Source organism: Spea bombifrons, chromosome 11 (genome assembly GCF_027358695.1).
Source record: "Spea bombifrons isolate aSpeBom1 chromosome 11, aSpeBom1.2.pri, whole genome shotgun sequence".
Lineage (NCBI taxonomy): Eukaryota > Metazoa > Chordata > Amphibia > Anura > Pelobatidae > Spea > Spea bombifrons.
In genome coordinates this window covers 16,923,464-16,946,507 of record NC_071097.1, presented here as the reverse complement: position 1 = coordinate 16,946,507, position 23,044 = coordinate 16,923,464, and the positions used below count along the sequence as shown (strand labels likewise).

At 39.9% G+C, this 23,044-nt stretch overlaps 1 protein-coding gene across 4 annotated transcripts in view; it reads right to left on the bottom strand.

Moving 5' to 3' along the window:
• Positions 1 to 17,154: 17,154 nt before the first annotated feature.
• Positions 17,155 to 23,044, bottom strand: part of USP54 (ubiquitin specific peptidase 54) — a 43,652-nt gene continuing 37,762 nt past the window's right edge. For all 4 annotated transcript variants that reach the window (XM_053450090.1, XM_053450092.1, XM_053450091.1 and 1 more), the window contains 2 exons: positions 20,188 to 20,374; positions 17,155 to 18,893 (listed from right to left, as the gene is read on the bottom strand). In XM_053450090.1, the coding sequence (XP_053306065.1) occupies positions 18,256 to 18,893; positions 20,188 to 20,374 (825 nt within the window). In that variant the 3' untranslated portion in view covers positions 17,155 to 18,255. The remainder of the gene's footprint in view (positions 18,894 to 20,187; positions 20,375 to 23,044) is intronic.

Here is a 23,044-nt window from a genome sequence, read left to right as displayed (position 1 = left end):
GAGCAGATGTTCCTGCTGACATACCTATCCATAATATAATACCTGTGGCCGGCATCTCTCTCTCTCCCTTTTTCTAAGATGCCAGACCCACTAATCTTGCTGACAAGGACCCTATCCCATGACTTTATTGTCAAGTTCAACAGATGCCCCCTTGTTCCCAATGCATACAGAGTGTTTGGATACAAGAAAGCCCATATGCCAGGCGCAAGGTGCACATATGCCTTCTTTGTTGCAAGACTGCTAAATCAAACAATAAATTTTATTTAGAAACAACCAGCAAAAAAAACAAGTGGAGGTTTGAGAATGGAGTCAACTATATATCTTGCTCTTTTGTTGGGTTTAAAATGTTTCCTGCTCGTTGAAATACAATGTTGCAAGTTTGCTGGATACAGAAGGGGCTGGCTTAGGAAACCTTTGAAAATGCAGAGGTCTCTGGCAGCATGAATAACGGTGTAGGATGCTTCTTCTCTTCATCAAAAGCCCCTGGGAAACATGGGCTGCAAGCCTATTTTAACTTATTCTCCAACAGCTTTGCCTCAAGTGAGCAATGTGCTTGTCCCAAGAGCTTACATTTGCTACAAATATATCAAGGCTTCTGTACAAAAGTAAGAAATCTTCAGATCCTTATCTTTTGTGGCAATCAGTGTATTTTAGTAGCCACTAATATTCCTTGTTATTCCTTGTTCCATGCTGTCTTACCAGTTTAATGCACACTTCTATGTTAATATGTCTTCTTTTTTTTTTGCTATAGATGCTGTTTTGATGTAATTGCTACCATGTTTCTATGGCCATTATTCGTCTGTCCATAAATGCATTGTGTAAAGATGACTTCGATGATGATTCTGAATTCTGCCTATGTATCTGTAATTGTTTTATAAAATGGACATGAAAATGTTTTGCCTGCAGAATGAGATGGTTTCATTGTGAATAGTAAAATATTCTTCTATCTTTTATGTTTTATCCTTATTACTGGCAATGTTAGTTTTGTGAAAATGAAGATTTTACCAATTTATTTGAGTTAGGTAAAATCAGTTTATGGCCCTATCTGTTTTTATTTTTTGGCATTGTATTTCAACTGAAATAGGATTTTTTACAGTAGTACAATTTTTACAGCAGGAGTAAAGTGTTTCTGCAACTCCCCAATTCTATCATTAGTAGTCTTATCATCCTCCAGAGAGCAACATTTATATAGTATGAGTAATAATAATAATAATAATAATAAATGCACTGTATCCAATTCAGCCTTGTATTCCAGGGATGGTGCATGTATATATATATATGCTAAATTACTATTACTTACAATACAATGGCCATTCAGCCATTAGTGTCCATCCTCCAGTTTTTTGGGGCAATTAACTCAATGAGGTTATAGAAGAACAGGGCCGTTAATACTATATTATTCCACAGCCAGTATAAGCTTCAATTCCTAATATCAATGATTTCTTACTGAATACTATAAGCTTCTCAACTGAACTCTCTTCTACCTGTTATACAGCAGTCTAGGCTGGAAGGATGGACAGATATACAGTTACCTTGTTCTTGCACAATTGGACCACAAGAACCAGGCAGCAAAGTCATTCTGCATCACTTGCGGCCCACATGCCAGGTAATCAAGTGTGGAGCAGGGAGAGTTTCATCTTTCCTTCCCATGAGCTTTGCAATGTCAATGGGTGATGTTGGGATAACGTGTATACGTGAGCACCAACGACAGAACCTGGGTCTCAACCTTTGTCATTTGCCAATTAATGTGAAATCACTAGGGCAAACCTAGGTCAATGCACCGAGCATGTCCATAGCACCTACTAGGTGTATATGTAAATAACGATGAAAAGTAGAACTTGATGGCATATAAGAATCATTTGACCCATCAAGTCTGTTCATTTCACCTGATGTAAAGACACACACCTTAATTATGCGTTGTCTTAGGTCCATGATAGCCCTATACCTATTCCATGTATGTTTACATTTCTCACTGTATTAGCCTCTGCCACTTCTGCTGGTAGACTGTTCCACTTATCCATCAACCTTTCAGTAAAGTAAAACATCCTTACATATATCTCTGACTTCTCTCCCATACCTTGTTCCATCCTTTTATGTATGTAAGTGCTGTACATATAAAACCACGGTTCACCTATGACATATCTTTTGTGGTTGTCTTCCATTTTTACTTTCCTGCAGCTCATGGCAGTCCACCCCACCAAGAAAGAATGTTTAAAGCCGATGTAATAATGCGATTTGTATTTATTTCCAAGTGGCTTCTGTTAACGGTTCTTTCACCAAATCATACAGTTTTAAAGGTAAATTGGACTGTCTGTCACCGAATACAGCCCAGGGGAAACCGTATGGAACAAATACAACGTGACACAGGTCAGGTGCAATTGGGGTGGTCAGACCTCCTCTTTCTTACAGGATACTCATGAAAATGCAAGCATGATGGTTCTATGCAGATTTTGTGTGCACCTGGTATTAAAAGTCAAGAGGTCTGGCCATCTCCTGCATGACCCTTGCTAATAATAAATGCAATTCATGTGCCTGTCATATATCACTGGGCTGAGTACGAGGCCATGGCACAGATTTGCGTTTTGTAACGCTGCTGGAAGTTTCAGAAAATATCATACAAATGTTCCCTATAGAAGATTAAGCGTTAAGTACAATTTCATATGTTTTTTGAAAATTTATCAGATTGCACTAGAAAGTTGAGGAAATCAGAGTAGCTTTTTTTTCTATTCAGTGAGTTAAGGGTTAAGAATCAATTGGGAGGAATGATCTACAGATCAGATTTGGTGTTCATACCAAGGAACGTTGGTCATTCATCAAAACCCTGACACATGGTCATAATTGAAATGATTTATTTTGGGATCACGTAAAGTATATGTTCGTTGATCTCAGTATTATAAGCACTAAAAAATCTGATTTTTAAAGGTGAATTTCTTTTTGAAAATGACTTTGAATATTTTATTTTAGGGATATTTATATGATATCTCAGTATTTTAATGACCGCATAAGTAGAGACGCCATTTAAATTCCTTCCTCCCTCATGTCTGCCTAGAATATAACCACTGATTACAGACTATCCATCCATTATTGCAGCCCACAAGGCAGTTAGTAAAATAAACAGATCGCATGCGTAGGTCTTCAGAGCCATGCACATGTAGCAGACTGCAAATATCAGGGATCTTATTGATTTATTTTATAGTGTCCTTCTGGTTGTTAGGAGATAATGCTATTTCAGGTGGGGCAGCAGAAAATACTCTATTTTCTTTCATTTTTGAGGTTACAAAAATGTTTCACTCCTGACCAGGATGAAACAGCTGATTCATTTATTTTCCAATCAGCACAGAGTTACATATGGTTATGGTATTTATATCGTATTTATATCGTTTTAACTGGGAGGTTAACAGTTGCCAGCAATTGATCCAAATGATCAGCAGACTTGATGTTTGCAACCAAATATCAATTCTTATTGACCACGGGTAATTGATGATTGTCCTAGACAAAGTAACATTATCCATCTTTCCTGTGACCACCATAACAGGAACCATCACAATCAAATGCTAGACATTTTCCCATAATTTGCATAAATGCTAGTCTCATTAAAAGCAAAATCTACAACTTTGGTCGTAAACCAAATATTTTTTCCTGAATTACTTTCTTAGTTGACAGCTCGGTTTAGTTAGCATACATGAGAGTGGCTGCTGCTATTCCCATTAACTAGAATGGAAGTGCTAATGAGTATGTTAAGGAAGTGTACTTAAGTATACTTCCTGCATTCAGTAGAAGCTGCTGGAGGAAGCATTAAATGAGAGAGAAACCTCATTTTACAACTCCAATAACTCACTAATTTGCATGCAGTAAAATGCATCGGAGTCCATGCAATATTAACTCCAAAATGCATTTAACATAAAAAGGTCTGCTCCTTTAAATCCTTAGCTGGTGTATACTTCCAATATCTTGTAGTTATAGTTATAATGTGTGATATGTGAAATATTTACTACATTAAAAGTACCTACCTATTTTTAACACACGCTACTGAATAATATTTAACTGGATTGTACCAGAACTTTTAAGTGCAGTGCTAGTTAAACCTAGATATATGGTTTTGTTTCTGCAGATGTCTTGTTATAACTCACTCAGGATTTTTTTTTAAATCTTAAAATAATTTACAAGCTTGGGCAATATAAAAAATAGTCAATAACACATCTGCTTATCTGAGTGGATTGTTGAAGTCAAGAATGGATACAGGGCAATTAGTTGGTTTTTTTTCCAAACTCTGGGTTTTGGATGATTTCTAAAGCCTACCTTATATACAACCCTGATTAACCTAAAATAAAAGACATTGGGTGTGGAGAAGTGCAAATAAGTCTTCACAGTTTATTAGTAAGGAATATATATAACATGAAAAGAGAAGGCAAGTAAAATGGTCAGTGTCAGGTGGGCCAGTGTGTTCTTATTAGCCATCATGTTCTATGTTCCTCACTTTCTATACTAAGCCACTCTAGCAGACAGAGGAGCATATGATGTGTTGTCACCATCACAAAAAAACAGCAAAAGAACTAAAGGATAAGTATTAAGGAAACCTTAAGGTTTTAGGTCAAGAAGGATTAAGAAAGAAGAGTGCCCTCAGCATTAAACTGGAGATTTTTTTTCTACTGTGGTCAACACGGTGCTAGAAGTGTGTGTGTAGCACAAAAATATATTGAAAAGGGTCCAAAAGGTTATGGGAACTGAGATGGCCAACAATGCAGAAAACAGAATTGTACATGACAGGTCGAGGGTAGTTTTTTCAGAATGAACTTAACCATTATGTTATTAAAGCAAAAGAGGAATGTGCAAGAATATAAGGAAGTGCTGGCAATGTGGGCCAGCATAGGAACAAAGGTCGAGGCAAGTGGATGTAGTAAGAAGCAAGACCATAATGGGAAGTGGCGAGGAGACATAATAAACTAAAAATGTGTTATTTCCAATGATGAAAAGAGGCAAAAAGGGGGTTTGGATGGCAATCCCTTCATCATTAGCAAGCATCTCATATATGACATTATTGGTAAATTAGGAAGACTGTAGGAAACAGACAAAAGTAGATAGAATGAAGATGCAACACTTTTTACATTTCGGTTGTGTTGATCGTAGCCCAATTGTTTTGCTCAGCAAGTAACATACCTGCCAAAGTCGTGTCCTTTTGCCATTGTGATTATACTGCTGTTCACAGGAATGGCCTTTGTGAATAACATCATTATAGAACAGGAACTTAAATTTAACACACCTGAAGCACACTTTTTTGGTATGTAACAGTCTCATTTTTAATACTGTAGCCAAATATAAAAAAAAAATTAGAGCATGAGCTAATGAGCATTCAGTGAAATACCTTCATTTTGATGTTGCTTTATAAGAGAGAAAGACCCATTTTTTTGCATTCTACGTATATTATAGGACAGTTTCTGCATGATCCTCATCTATATTTATGCTGGTAAATCTTAAATCCACATGAAATCTTTGACACAGACTAAAATCAACATTAAGGGTGGAGATAAGTCAGATATCACTGTTAAATTGTACTTAGGTGAAGATACTCATTTCTATTGTTACTTGGCTAAGAAATGTTACAATCATCTCGGCATTCTCGATAAATGGGAGTCATGATCATATCGGGTACATGCTGCCCACTTCCCAATACAAGCAAAATGTTATCCTAAATGCTATCCTGTTGAAGAAAAAGCTGTAGCAAACATTCTAGTGATGATGTAATATTATTACAAAATAATTCTAGCTTCACTAGTTAACCATGCATGGGTATATTTACCATCTAGGCAATAAAATCAAGCGGAAGAGAAATTAACTATATTATCAATAGGGGTTTCCAAAAGTCATCCCAGTTGTGGGACCACAAATATCAGAGATGCCTATTTCAAAGAAGACAGGAATGCATTTCAAAGCAATTTACCAGGGTCTGAGGACTGTCCCTTTAATTTCATACCATGGGTAGTCATGTGACTATAAAGATGTAATTATCTATGTATAGCAATGTAGGCAATGCTTGGGTATAATCACCTATATAAATTTTAAGGCCACTTGAGTTTCCTTAACCACTGGTCAGTTACTCCAATCATAGCAGCCCCAAGTTACCACACCGAAGTTTCCTGAATGGGTACCAGTTTGTCTCATCAAGGTATCCATGAACTGAAACAAGGCCTCTGCAGGCTTCAGTGTGTCCATGGAGAATTGGAATTAATACAAAATATGGATATTCCAATAATGAGAGATGAGAATATCTTTAAGAAGAAAAATTGGCCATCCCTTCAGAATCTTCACTTCCTTCCCAATAACGGCATATATCACCAAAAAAGGACTTATTCTCCTACTACACTTAATAAAAACGGTTATATGTCTTTTTATGCGATAAGGCCACCCAGCCCTGGAGAATCTTAAGACCACCTAATAGGGTGTGAGGCTTTGTGAATGAAATGAAGGTTTTATTGTCCGGCGTCTTTTTGTTTTCAATTGTAAGTGCTCTAGAGGGTTATTAGCAAGGGTATAAAGACACAAACAAAGGGAGCAAGTTCGACGTGAAAAACAATGCAGCTTATTTCAAAAGACAAATGAATATCAAGAGCTGCACGCAGACTGCAGGAAAGTGTGACTGTCTTCATTACTGGATACCAACACTTTACCTGAATTTGACCCTCACATTAACACGATAAGGCCAAGTGGCACACGACACACATTTTAACACAGTCAAAATCTTTATATGTACATATACAAACTTTACAGCCCACATAAACTCAAAGAACCACTTACAGAAAGCCTTAACTTTTTGTTTGATGTGTCTTCTGAATGTTTTACCATCATCACTTTGTTTGTATTGCAAACCTGCATGAGAATTAGGAGTTCAGTTGTCCCTTCAAACCTACAGTTTCCAGCAGATGGATGTTAAACTATTAGTTTAGACTACTTTAGGCAGAACTAGCTATAAACAATTTCAATAACATTCTAGTATATGAGAGCCGCTATCCTATTTAACCAGCTAACCACATCTGTTTTTACACCTTAGAACATGTTATTACAGATGGCACACATTGCGGTTGTAGAGCAGAGGATGGCAACCTCACCAAGTGGCTTGTCAAGAGGCCATGCATGAGCAGTAAGATGACAAACGAGCATACCCAGGAACACTCAGGGTTTGCCCCTGACTTTTTGCCCCAGTTTCAAGTTCTCAGGTGATCATATATGGCTCCCAATTTCTATTTTTGTTACCAGTATGTAATGATTGAAATCCTTGCTTAAAATAATTACAATAAAGTCAAGGCTTCCACAAGGGCCGGTATTAGAGCCATTTGGGCAACCCATATTTCAAACCACTGCATGGAATTTTCAGGATGGGCCATTAAAAGGAAATTATTTCAAGAGTCTCAAGGTCAGATTTTTTAGAAAGTTCCCAGGTATGCAAATAAGTCAGCCCTTATGTCATTATTGCTAGGCCCAAAACAGGACTCCAGATTAGGACCCACATGTCTTTGCCCGTACACATAATTCACTATATGAAACAGCCACTGTAAATACGCCCTGTGACATATTTTTATTCAGGACTGCCCTAAGCTGATTTCACGGTGAAGCATGGCACACTGGTCTTAAAACAGGACTGTCCTGTTAAACTTGGGGTTACTGGCTCATCTGCAACTATAGCCCCAAAGATATAAAAAATGATGAGGAAACATATAGAAAAGCATTTTTACAGATAAGTTGGTCCCTTTATAGATTTAAGTCATTTAAATTTATTAATGGTACAAAAGACGTGGTTGGATGAGCCATCTTTGGGATGAACAGGTCTTCTCACTCAACATCAGTGCCTGACCTCACAAGTGCTCTCCTGGATGAATGCAAACTACATACAGGGGTGTATGTAGAGTATGTGGCGGTACTGCAGCATAACCCCCATCACATTGACATGGTAGGCCTCTGCTCCTGAAACAGCCTGTCTATGCCACCTCTGCTTCTTAAGCTGCCTACCTGTGTCACTTATGCCCCTTAACAGCCTTCCTGGCCCATTTCTGCCCCTAAACACTTTCACTCACTTGCTCATTCATTCATTTCCAAAGCCTGTCACTAAATCTTTGGGCTCCTGTTGATCTTACGATGCTTATTCCTCAGTTCTAGTTGTTCCTCTGTACTCAATGTCCTGCGATCTCATATTCCTTGGTCCCCATGCTCTTGCATTGACTGAATCTCTAGTTTCTGACATTGGTTTTTGTTTTGTTTTTTTTCCTAGCTGCATTGTTCCCGATACCTGGCATCCTGACCCTGAGTAGCCACAGTGTTGTGCCTTTCTTATATTGTTACTTAACTACTAGTATCCTGACCTTGGCTTCTCTGATCATCCAATGTCTGTGACTGAGGCCCAACCCGTCAGCAGTTCTGCACACTGCTAGTTCTCATGCACTTCATTCAAAGCCTATGGATTCCATCTGAGTATTCCACCTCAGAGGCATCAACATGCCTTCCATTCATGACATAGAGCCACAAATTAGCAGCGCAATTAGGTTTTTGCGAGACAGTTAGATGGTTTAGACTTCTAGGCAATGACATTTACATCTTGTAAAGGATGCCATTAAAATTGAGTATTTTCTCTTAATATCAGAGCTGCTACAGGAACACTTAGTTTTCTCATGTTTAACCCCAGCAGAATATCAGATGTTAAAGAATAAGACGTAGAACCGATCGTGCAGATATCAGCCCATAATGTGAGTGCAGTAAGTTGCTAATTTAACCTTTATTAAGGCAGAGCCAGTATACATCATGCTTTTTCAAGTATCAATATGTATAACCAAGGGGATTTCATTTTATTTGCTGTAAATGTGCCAAGAATAAATCAATAATAGGTAGCCCCCACGCTGCATGCTTAGCAAGACACAAAAAAATAAAATAAAAAAGCAGACAAGTTGTCTGTCCACACGTCAGCATGAAAGAAAATTCTGAATTGATCTGGAAGCACCAAAAGCTTCTTCATTGATCCAGAGTGTTTACAACACTTTACAGTCCCCCCCCCATACATTATTTAAGTTTTCTTTATTTCTTTTATGTGATTTCCATTCTTTCTTTCTTTAAACAAACCCTCCACCATATGTTTCTCTCTGAAAGGAATGATTGTGAACGGACACTTAACACAATATTGTGGGTACTTTCTGAGATTTTTGTTTCTCTGGAAGACCCAACACATTCTCCACTTCTTAATGAGGCATTGAGGCTTCTGCTTTCCTAACTTCCTCTAAAGAATAAATAAAAAGGACCACTAAAGTGTCTCTTTCACATTTTGTCTCCTTCTTTCCACCCCTTTTTATGTTGACACCCAGTGATAATCAGCTCTTCACTGTGGCATGCTGGATGCGCTTGCCATCTGAAGGCCTTCATTTCAATACAGAAGATAAGCTAATGGCAAAAGAAAAATGCAATAGCGTTTGATAATATCTGGTATATAAAATAATTTTTTTTATCTAGAAACATAGAAATGAAAGGCTTGTATGCCACTTGCTTAAAAAAGTGTAATAAATGTCTACATTTTATGATTATGTTTATGATTAAGATATGTGTGGGGAATTGAGGTTTACATCTCAGCCTATAGTATACTTTATAATACCCCTTAAGTGTGACATGGGCTTAAGCCAGGGCATCCGCGCTCACCGCTGACACCACAGCGGCCCAACAGGCACCTTCCAAGCAAAATGTCAATTTTTATCATCCACCATATGTTATATTAAAGCTCTTGGAGCGATCTACTCAAAGGGTATCAAGAAGAATAGGGCGAGTAATAAGCTTATAATCAAGTGGAATGTGATGCCTTCATGGTTTTCTGCCTCATTATTTTTCATACAGTCTTTGTATAAGTCAACAAATCTCTTAAACACCACTTCTCAAAAGGTTAGGCATAAAGGTAGGTGCCAGAAACATCTTCATTCATCCATCCATGCCACTGCACAGCACATCTATCAGAAAAATGCCTTTATACATTCATTATGCTTTGATTTCAGATTTTGTTTTACACAGAGCCGGCCTTAGGTGTTCTGGCGCCCTGTGCGGACTACTCCTCTGGCGCCCCCCCATCCCAAAAAAAGAAAGGAATAAAAACTTGTAACAAAACCCCAATCACTATATACTACGCCAAACATTGATGTGGTGTAGGCCTACCACTTCATTGTCTGGCTTAGTAGTAGGGATGCACCGAAACGAATTCTGGACTGAAACTGAAAGTGCAGCATTTACCTGGCCAAAACCGAATATGACCCCCCCACACCATAAAAAAATCTAACACTTTTATTTAAAGTAAGTAACACACCAAAATAGGACAAAACAAGTAAATAACAATATTATATATATATATATATATATATATATATATATATATATAGATAGATATATATCTATATATCTATCTATATATATATATATGATTAACAGCAATCACATTCCTATCATGCCCAGGCATACCCAGATTCCAGGATGTACTCGCAGACTTGGCATGATAGGAGTATGATTGCCCTATCTACCCCTTCTCACTCCCTTCTGCCCTATCTACCCCTTCTCACACCCTTCTCCCTATCTACCCCCTTTCCCCTGTCTCACTCCCTTCTCCCCATCTACCCCCTCCTAACTATCTACCCTTTCCCTCTTTGAAGTTCACTTACCTTTCAGGAGTCCTGCGCTGGGGGTGCAAGGCCTCTGCCTCCCAGCTCTGCCACTGTATGGAACAGTATAGAGTGATGGGAGTACTTTTAGAGCATAATTAGATCATGAAAAAGACATTGGGAATGGTACAGCATGACACCCATCACTCTCACACACTTACCAATCCACAGATATACTAATCCACACGTATACACCAATCCACTAATCCACACATATATACCAATCCACACATATATACCAATCCACACACACACCAATCCACACACACACTAATCCACACACACACTAATCCACACATATACCAATCCACACATATACACTAATCCACACATATACCAATCCACACATACACTAATCCACACATACACTAATCCACACATATATACCAATCCACACATACACCAATCCACACATATACACTAATCCACACATATACCAATCCACACATATACCAATCCACACACATACCCATCCACACACATATATACCAATCCACACATACACTAATCCACACATACACTAATCCACACATATACCAATCCACACATATATACCAATCCACACATACTAATCCACACATATACCAATCCACACATACACTAATCCACACATATACCAATTCACACATACACTAATCCACACATATACCAATCCACTCTCACTCTCACTCTCACTGAATGCTTTCCTACCTTTCCTCTTTTCTCCTTACAGCTCCTTTTCCTTCTCTTCGCTCCTCTTCTTCAGTTCTTCTATCTTCTTCCAGGTCAGAGGGCACGGGCAGCGGTGGGCCCGGCGCACAGCAGCTGTTGCCGCGCGGATCACAAGGGAGCGGTATCGGAGGTCTTTAACAGACCTCCAGCTCCCTTGCGAGCCTGCTCCTCCAGCGGCGGACATTACTGTCCGTCTCTGGAGGGGTGCCGGGTGCCCCCCTGATGAGCGGCACCCAGTGCGGACCCCCCCTCCGCTAGGTACGCCACTGGCGGCAGTGGACCCCGCGGCGGCGGCAGCGGACCCCGCGGCGGCGGCAGCGGACCCCGCGGCGGCGGCGGGCCGCGCCACCTGGAGTGTGGCGCCCTGTGCGGTCGCACAGGTCGCACACCCCAAAGGCCGGCCCTGGTTTTACATAAAGACTTCTAATAGTGCAAGCGCACGGGGTTTACTCACTTTACCCTTAGGAGGAAACTTACATGTCACAGTAACTCCCTGAGGCTAAGGACACATGGGGATAGGTTTGAGTTTAGATGGGGCACTGATAGAATCCTGGGGAGACGCCTTACCTGCCTGCTCAGTCCCATCGTATGTCTATGCTCATTGGGGGGGCATTGAGGGGTTAATCGTTGGTGTCCCGGCAGGAAGAAGTGCAGTTTGGCAGGAGTACCCAGTCGGGGTACAGGGTGTCACGTCACATTACCTAATTGTGTTTCTGTTATAAAAACACCAATACAGTTAAACTGTCCTGAAAGACGAGCAGAGTTGGCCTTGCTTAATAGTAGTTAATGTGATTAGACTCATGCGGATTTAACAATGCAATATGCAGAGTAAATGCAGACATTTTCACCTTAGATGGAGCAGGACCTGGGACCTCAGTATCCCTAAGGGATAAGAGAAGAACAAAAGTTAAGGCAAGGCAGAGGTCTGGTGCATGGTTCAGAATCCAATGATGGTATATATAGGTATAAGGGGAAACTTAAAACTTGGTGTGTGTTCCCCTTTAAGTCCTTGCAAAGCTTACTTCACGCCAAAAGCGGTCACGCATGATTACAACAGGAGAAGAGGATCCCCCGCCATGTACCAGCAGCACAGCGGGGCAAGGTAAGAACAGCCCTTCCTATTCATATGTGTCACGCTTAAATGTTTCAGATCATAAACCAAATTTTTATATTTGACAAAGGCAATGTGATTAAATACAAAATGCACAAAATGATGATTTCATGTATAGAAGGAAACAAGCGATCCACCCTATCTGGCCCTATGTGAAAAAAGTAATTGCCCCTTAATTACTAATCTACTAATTAACCAAATGTAATTATTGGGTTCAATTTCACTGGACATACCCATGCATGCTTACTGCCAGCCCTGTGAAATCTAAACATCAATTAAATAGAACATGTCTTGCAAAGTAAAGGTCTAAAAAACTGTACAAGCTTTAACCCCTTCTGTACCGATGACGTACCTGGTACTTCCTGGTTGGGTGTCACCCACAGACCAGGTACGTCATCGATGATGCGCGATCCAGCGTCCCTATGGAAGCTGGGATCGCGAGGGGCGGCTGCTACTGACTGCTGGGTGTCCCCAGCGATCCGTAGCAGCCACTCCCCCTCAAGTCGGTGCACGTGATCGATTTGAAGCGAATCACAAGCATGGAATTAAAATATTTAAATAATACTGCGGTCTAGAAGAGAAGACGCAGTACGCGAATGCCGGTACAGAAGGGGTTAATCTAAAGAAATTCAAGACCAGATGACAAAGTCATTGACATCTATCAGTCTGGAAAGAGTTACAAAGCCATTTCTAAGGCTCTGAGACTCCAGCAAACAACAGTGAGAGTCATTACGTAGAAATGGAGAAGACTTGGAACAGTGGTGAATCTACCAAAATTCCTCCAAGGGCGCATTGATGACTCATCCAGGAGGTCACTGAAGAACTCAGACTAACGCATAACAACTGCAAGTCTCACTAGCCTCAGTTAAGGTCAATGTTTATGATTCCATAACAAGACATGGCATCCATGGGAAAGTTAGAAGGCAAAAACAACTGCTAACCAATAAGAACTCAAAGGCTTGTCTCACATTTGACAGGAATAAAAATCTTGACAATCCCCAAGACTTTTAGGATAATATTCTGCGGACTGATGACTTAAAAGTTAAATATTTTAGAAGACATGTGTCCGTTTCATCTGGCGTAAAGTTAACGCAGCATTCCACAATAAGAACATCATACCAACAGTCAAACTGGGATTTGCTTTGCTGCTTGATGAGCTGGGTGACTTGCCATAATTGATGGAACCATGAATCGTGCTCTCTACCAGAAAATGCTGACGGAGAATATCTGGCCATTAATTTCTGACCTAAAGTTCAAGTATACGGCAAGACAATGACGAAGCACACAAGCAAGTCCACCTCTGAATGGCTGAAAAGCAACAAAATTATGGTTCTGGAGAGGCCTAGTTCTAACTTGAATCTGATCACGATGCTGTTGCCTGGCCTTAATAAGACAGTTCATGCTCGAAACCGTCCAATGTGGTTGATTTCAAACAGTTCTGCCCAAAATGTAACACTTACTGCCAGTTTGATTTCAGTTGTTGCCGCAAAGGGTGCCAACACCAATTACTTTCTCACATGGGTGATACAGGTTTCAATTAACTATTTACCGTCAATAAATTAAATGAACATGTAAAAGCTGCATATTGTTTTCTCATTTTGTCTGTCTTATATTCTTTGTGGAAATTCTTTGTTTTTGGTTATTATTGAGGGGGCTCTCTTGTTTCTCTTTAAGTTATATTAAAACATGTTTGTTGATCTAAAACATTTAAGTGTGATAAATATGCAAAAATAGAAGAAATCAAGAAGGGGCAAATACCTTTCTACAGCACTGTATACATAAGGTTTACTTTGCATGGAAAACTACAAAGTAGGGAAAGTGGAAGATCTGCTGTAAGAACACCTGTGCAATAATTATGAGGCACTTTAGCGGCATCTGCTGGCAGAAATGTAGTACTGCTAAAAACAAAAGACACTAAAATGTGTCATATTGGAAGAGTAAAGGAACACTCCAGCCATCATATGTACTTTAATGCACATGATTGATGAGAGGTCCCTTTAATTTTATGTGATGTAGACCTTGTGTACCAAATGATTCTTTAGAATCTCTTCAAATGCATTCACCCCTTCCCATGCATCCTGGCTATTTTCCATGCAGGAGATGCAGTCGGCCGAACATATCTCCTTGCACATGATATACTTACTGCCAGCTCTGTGCAAATGTGCAGAGAATGCTTTCATTGATTTTCAGTGCGAGTGCCTTCTTGAAACTGATCAGTGGCTCTTATAGTACTTTAAGCCCCACTAAATAAGAATGCATATTATTTTGTCCCTTCAAATCTGCAATTCCAGAGTAATCAAGATTCATTGTTTATTGACAACTTGACAACTAAAACGAACTTATTGTTACAAATAGCTGCTTTAGAAGGTTTGGGGTGTGATTATAAACAGATGCTTGTAATATTTTCAAAGTGCCAACTTTATTCAACATGTGATAAGTCAATAATACAATGATATTCTAAAAGCCTGTCTAATTTTTTGTGGGGAGAAAAAAATAAAATGGCCCAATCGCAGGACAGTAAGAGGCCATACCAGTTGCTTTTTGTTTCCTTTTCTGGAAAAGATACGGCATTGTGTTAACTCACACATAAGCCCATAAGGGTAGATCAATCACATTTGCTAATTCAGGTCAGGGCACTAAATACCCACATAAATTAGAGATTTATTAGGCAATAAATTAGAAACTAAGTCATCTTAACTTCATGTTCTTAGAATTTGGTTGTTTATTCTTCAACATCCAAAATTTAAGCCTGCTTTCTACACACCTTTCTCCTTCCTTTTAGGGAATGCATGTACACAATATGTATTGTAAGCGATACATGTAAATGGTATAACCTGGCAATCTTGCAGGCCAGTCTCCCAGTGTGAAAAAACTGCTAGATTTCCATTGACATAAGGAACATTAGTTCTTGGTGGCAGTGTTATTTCTCACAAGTAAATGTTCACAAGTGTATTCAGTCACCTGTTAGACTAAATTGAAAAAAAGGAGTGATTACAAGACATTGACCACTAGATGTCGCTGTTTGCATAATACAATTTTACATGAATTGGTTCTTTGTATCAGCATTAACAAAATTACCTATTTTAAAAAATGGAAGACCATTCCAACTCTGCTCTTAAGTGCTGTAGCTACAATTCCTCTATTTATCATGTCATTAAACATTTTTTATCACAATGCAATGCCATCAGTAAAAAGCATTTTGTCCTTTCTAAACAAAACTATGTAATTATATTTACAGATACAATAATTCTTTGTATTATTTCCTTCTCTATATGTGCTCCTGAACTATACTGGGCATTCCCTTACTACCTATATGGAATTTAAGCTCCTAATATTTCTTGTGTGTTGAGAAGTGTTTGTTATATAGGAATATTTAAAGATTTTATATACATGTACATTGTTGGCTGTTATCAACTGTTCCAAAGCAGAACCCTAAGAAACTCCCACTCAAAAATAAGATAGTTACATCAAGTTCAACCCTTCTACCTAACCTTCCTACTCTTGATCCAAAAGATGATGCACAAATACATGGATTGCAATATACAAAAACATACATGAGAAGTATCTATACAAAAATATTCAAGAAGAAAGATAGATTTTTACTGCCTATTAGCAACACATATAAAACATATTCATATAATGACTAACCTATTAAAAGATGCACCAAGAAAGTGTTGCAGGCTTGTATAATTATATTTCAACCATGTCTTTGATAATAATATATTTTAATTCCATTTAAAAACACCACAGTGAAGACATTATTCTCGACGTATATAGGACATGGCAGTTTCACCATCATCAGTCCTCTCAGGAACAGAACAAGGTATACCGGTAATTTAGAAGAGGATTGCAAATACAAATAGCGAGTTATTCATGCCGACGTGTAAAATTATCTGCATAAGGCACTCATATTGCTCTAAAATTGAACCTGGATCTCACATAGTAGTGCTTTTTCAAATAGCAATATTATAACATTTGTTCAGAAGTTCTAGATATTGTCTTAGACTTTTACAAACCAGTGTGGGTCCATTCACTAAAAGGCAGAGTTGGACAGAATGTTTTCAGGAGAGTCGACACTGTAATAAGGAGCCGACACTGTATAATGCATAATTTAATGGGTATGGAGGTGACTATGAAATCTTGATGATTTAACGAGAGAGTATTCCTAATACTGTGCCGGCCAAGCTCTTCCGGCAGCAGAAGCTCAGTGGGGGCTGGAAGCGTCCTTAAAATATGCTATATGCTGGCGCTGAGCGGAGAGGACAGCTGGGCAAAAGTGAGTGACACGGATAACACTGTAAATAAAGCTGTAAATTGTTGGTCCTCTAATAATGTGATACTTTTTATTTTCTTTAAAACCACATAAATTTTTTTTGCATTGAGTGTATTTACCTTCATTTCACATAATTTATAAAATAAATAAATTGTGACCCATTCAGTTCTAATGTGACAATTCAGTCCTAATACATTACTTATTCTCTTTAGAAAAGGACAAGTACCACAGGGCATCTGTTGTCCTTCACCCTTTTCAGCTCATAAACCTCTCAATAAAGTGGCCAACAACAGCACCATAGCGGCCATTCCCTTCCACACTCATCCAATAATATTTTATTGCATACAAACCACAGATATTCAAACAAAAATGAAGACAACACATAAAAATGTAATAGAACTATTTCATATATTTATTTGAAAAATACTTACAAAAGCAAATGTTTTGACACTAAAATATTTAATTTTACTCTAGATGTTAACATCAGTGGGATTAAGCATGCAGAAATAACAGTCTTCTGTTATGAGCATTGCTACAATTACTGGAGGGAAAGATAAGGTTGGGGAGGGCTTACTTAACAACCGTGGCATTGCCCTCACTTGTTTCCCACCACCTTTACAGTAGTCAAGTTTTGTGCTTAACTCTATCCATCCATGGTTCCAGTCCACAGACCAACAAGCTACACGCTGGTTTGTTGTATTGGGTGTCTCTGGAAGGCCAATTACAGATGTGCATGGTCTGCCAAGTTTAACCCCTTTGCCTGGCAGGAGATCCCAGGCCCTTGTGGCAGCAAAAAACATTCCAAAAAGAGTTAAGGGAGGTCTAGGAATACTATGTGTCCGGTAGGACTGTAGTGCATGGATTAGCAAAACGGATAAGGTCCTTTGGTCATAAATTCACCAACAAGGTTACCAACATATAACTCCAAACAACTCAATGTTTAATCTAACACCACTGCAACATATGACTATTGCTAACTGAAGCAGGGCCTGAAAGACTGAAGGCAATGGCTTCGGAAAATCTAAGTAGTTTATTTCTCTTTTACTGGGTTTATCTTAGAAACCTCTTGCACGCTTTTAAATTCTCCTTTTAAGCAATTATTGCTGGGCGAGCACCATGCTAACAATGTATAAAAATCAATTGCTCATAATATGTATTGTGTGGAAGAAATGTCTGTCAGTAATTCAGACCTGAAGTGGTTGCAAGCTCCCTAGACAAGCATTTCTGAAACCGTATATACTGATCCCAGTGTAAGTTCATTGCAAATCCTTCCTAGACCACTTGGGTACATGGATTTCAATTCTTGCTGGATAAACTAACATTAGGTGGCTCTCCACAGGAATAAAGATGTTAAAAGAAGACTGGCACTCATTTTGTTTTAGAAGAGATTCAGTTGCATTACAAAGCATAGAATTCTGATGGAAACTGCAAATTTGGCAGTACCTAACCAGGAAAGATGCTTCCATGATTGGCTGGCTGAATGACAAAAGTTATTGACCATTTCTGTGCAAGGCAAAGGCTCCTCTCCAGTTTGATGTCCCATACACATCAGAAGCAGATGAAAAGGTCCTATGGGGCGAAAATACTGGACGAGGTCTCCTACCACCTAACTGGGGTGCAAAACTGTTTTGTCTCCAGTCATCCTCTGGTGGCATGTCAACCCTCTTTGGGCTTTGTATTCTAGGCTGAGGCATGAAGGAATTTTCCCATGTGTCTCCTCTACCCATAGAAGAACTACGAGGCATTCTAAATGTATTGTACCCTGTGGTGGTTTGTGGCTTGCAATTCATTGTAGAGGGTTCATAGCCTCTGAACCCGGATGTCTGCTGTGAGAGGCCAACCTGTGATCTTCTGCCTGGTGAGCCTATGGAGCCACAATTCACCATGTGTTGTTCAGATGAAGATATCTGACCAGACCATAGAAGACAACCTGGAATATTTTGTTCTTCAGCTCCTGCGTCTTGCCAGTGGTCGACAGACCTTTGTGGTGGACTGGAGTGTAAACCAGGACTGAGCTTTGGTGCCCTTGGCAGAGTTGCATAGCTCAGTGCCATGTTTGAATATTTGTTGCTTCTGACAATTTCACCCCGGTCAGGCATAGCCAAAAGCTTTTTGAAGTTGGTACCTCCTTAAAGAAACAACACAAAACAAGGGAAGGAATGGGGTTGAAGAATTGTGACATGAAAGAGATACATCAGAACAACTTATATATAAACAAGTAAATACATAGCTACCAGGGAACACGGATATTGATAGGGATTATGGGCAATGCTTCTAATCTACAGACAAAATAGCATCTCATTCTCATCTTGTTTGTTAGTAATTGCTGGAATGGGTAAAAATATCTAGAAATATTCTGAAATCAAGAAAAAGCAAACAAACAAAAGCAACACAAGTGGCGGAAGCGTCTCCCTCACACATGGAAGAAAATGAATGCGTTACTGCCAGCTTTTAGGCATGCATTATTCCAAATGTGCCGCTACATTGAAATCTACTCACCCATTGTCACAGTTCTAGAATTTACTACTATGTTCCACTGTCCTTTCTCTTCACTCATGTCATGCCCTTCCTAACAGCAGTGTTATCCACCCTAATCTCCATTTTCACTCCCAGTCTGTCCTCCTCACTTACTTAATCTCATACTTCATCTTCACACTTTTTTTTTAATAAGAATTAGTGTAACTGGACATTGGTTTGTTTTATATTGAAACAAAAGTATTATAAGTGTCATGCCAGAACCGGTCAGCTAAATGGAACAGTATGATCCAAACTGTTACCACTGATATAATGACTCTAATTCTTCAACAATACATACAATGCTTGAAGAACATTTGTTGAAAAGCCTAAATTTGCATTTTGTCTATGGACCATAGTAATCATCTTTCTATGCTCATTCTAAGATTGTGCTTTGAAATGTAATTACCATTATTAATACATCAGTCTCATAATCCCATTCCATAACTCCAGACTGATCAAACAATGGCAGTGTCATTGTGGCAGATCTGCCTATTCAAAATAAACATCTGTGTCTACTCAGGTGAGGTCTAATACCATCAGTTAGCATAACTGTGGACATTTATTGCTTATTCATAGATCAATAAGCCCCACATTATCACTGTATCTGTGCAGTAAATTCATAGGCATCCACATTATTATTTATAGGTCCAAAACATGTGGTCCTGTGTTTACAGGATTTATCCCTGTACAATTTTACAATAATTTCTAATATGTTACATTTATATAAAATGAAATCCCACATTCCAAAGACATGATAGTTATTGGAGAGGCAGCCCACATATTGGTTAATAACACATAGAAGAGGTTGGGTAAAGCAAACGGTTCCCAGATGTAACAAGTGAAGGTGTCTACAAGATGACAAATAAGTGATGTGAGAACATGCAGGAAAGATTCTGTGAGATTACCTGGTGGTCTGTGTGTCTCACCCACCATGCTGGGCGCCAGAACCTCATGGGATGGGTGCTGCAGCTGGGTTGGGTAGTGCTGGGGTTCATAGGATAAGACAGAAGGATTGTGGGTATAAGGGTGGGAGGAGGAGCTGTGAGAGCGATGGCTGCTGTCCATAAGCGATTTCCTCTCATTGGATGCCTCCTTTTAACAAACGGGACAGAAAAAAAGAAAGAATATACAAATGAACAAGATGGTTAACATGAGGCAGGATCAAATACTGTAATAAAGCACATATTGCATAACAAGGAAGGATAACATATAACAGCGCATCAAGCCCCACTCAGTACACTGCAGTACACCTAATACACTACAGAGGTGATCATATGTGCTGGGAGTGTATCTAAAATGTTTACCAGGTACAGACACTGAATAATTTAGAGGACAAAATGCAAGAACTGAAAAGGATTACATGCATACAACCAACTGCATGATTACAGTCTAAATATATCCAGTTGGTATGATGAACTAAAGGACAAAAAGCTATAAAATGTACTTAAAAGATTCTCAAACCAGAACAAAAAAACATTGCTATGTTACAAATGTACATGCATCCTTGGAAGCATGTTAAAAGCTGGTTTCTTTTATTGAAGCTATACTTCTCATAAAATATGCCCAATGAATCTTAAAAAAGAAAAAATGCCACATAGTGAAGCTGGTGCTTTGGCTGGATTGGGCTTTTGGAAGTGAAGTCGCCTGATAATTTCAGATAGGAATTACAACCTTGCTACTGTCGGTCTCAAAGTCGTCTAAATTTGATGGGACTTACTCTAAGACAAGAGGTAAGTAAAGATAAAGATTTTTCACAGTTCAACATATTGCTAAAACAGTAGCAGGTGCTACTTGTGTTGACATGCTAACCTGGCACTTGAGAATATTAAACTCGGCCAATGCATGTTGCAGGATTTTTGCCAACATGACATGGTAAAATAATGCAGCTTCATGCACTGGTTTAGTCCATACACAGCTGATCTAGACAAACCCTAAAATACGTCAATAATCACATAAACTGATCCTGGCCTTCCTGTAGATTGACTGGATCAAAACTAAAAGTGACCAACTTATGATTGTGAAGAATACAAAGACTTTCATGGAAAGGGAAGAAGTGTTTCCCCAAAAATTAAGGAATGCCTGATGCATTTCAATGCATTTCGTCACTTAATGCTGGCCCCCCCCAGGAAATCATGCGGGGGGAGCCGATAATGAAGAAATCCCCCCCAGTTAGAGGCACTCGCCTTGGGCGAAGCTGCGAGGGGTGCACAGCCGACCGATCAGCAGTTGTAGCCTGCCCCCTCAATCGAAACCCAGTACAACGGCGGAGGAGAGAGAGATGCGCCAAGTGGTCGCTCATGAAAGAGTTTTCAGGAACCCATCTGACTCCTCTGCTCTGGCCGCCACCCTCCTCAGCGGTGCCCTGACTGCAGTGGTGGGAGCGCAAGGCGTCTATCTCGGTGCCGGTGCTCCACGCTGAGAGCCGGAATATGATTAGCAGTGAAGCTGCGATCACCTCGGCAGAGCAGCAAGACAGAGACACTGCGCTCCCACCACAGGACTTCAGCAAGGTAAGTGAACGACAAAGGGGGTGAGGGGGTAGATAGTGAGAAGAGGAGAAAGGGGGTAGATGGTAAGAAAGTTGGGATAGATAGTAAGAAAGGGGGAGTAATAAGAATATTAATCAATTGTGTGAATGAGCAAGTGAATGAATGAATTAATGTGTGGATGAATTGTGTAAATGAGTGAGAGAATGAATGAATTAATGTTTGTATGAATTGTGTGAATGATTAGTGAATCGGTTTGTGTAATCTGGGTGCTGGTCAGGTTCTATGTGGAGAATGTGGATGCCAGGGCTGGCCTTTGGGGTGTGCAACCTGTGACCTATGCCTGTAATTTAGGGGGTTTATTTATCCCCTGAGTTTACATGTGATTTCCAGTTGATCTATACCTGCAAAGCTGGGTTTGTGTGTTATTCTGTTGATCTGTATCTGCTATGCTATGTTTTCATACATTATGTATACCTGCAAATATAGGGTTTGTATGTCTTATTCAGTTGATCTATATATGCAAGTGCTCTTTACATGTGTTGTTTATTTGATCTAGGGCTGCAACTAACGATTATTTTAATAATCGATTAATCGGCCGATTATTTTTTCGATTAATCGATTAATCGGATAAAAAAAACAATATGCAAATTTTTCGTTTATTTAAAAGAATTTTGCATTGTGCCCCCACCCCTTTGCACTGTGCCCCCACCCTCACTCTGCCCTGCGCCCCCACCCTCACTCTGCCCTGCATCCCCACCCCCACTCTGCCCTGCACCCAGTCTCACAGCCTGCCCTGCACCCAGTCTCACAGCCTGCCCTGCATCCCCACTCTGCCCTGCACCCAGTCTCACACCCTGCCCTGCACCCAGTCTCACACCCTGCCCTGCCCTGCACCCAGTCTCACACCCTGCCCTGCCCTGCCCTGCACCCAGTCTCACAGCCTGCCCTGCACCCAGTCTCACAGCCTGCCCTGCATCCCCACTCTGCTCTGCACCCAGTCTCACACCCTGCCCTGCCCCCCCACCCCCACTCTACTCTGCACCCAGTCTCACACCCTGCCCTGCATCCCAACCCCCACTCTGCCACCCTGCCCTCCCACCCCCACTCTGACCTGCATCCAGTCTCCTGGCCCCACTCTGCCCTGCACTCACATCCTGCCCTGCATCCCCAATTTTATCGATTCGTTGTTTCAGCTCTAATTTGATCTATACTTGAACTACAGAGAGGAAGGAAAAGAGAGTTGTGGCTTAGTGAATGAGGAAACAAAGGGATT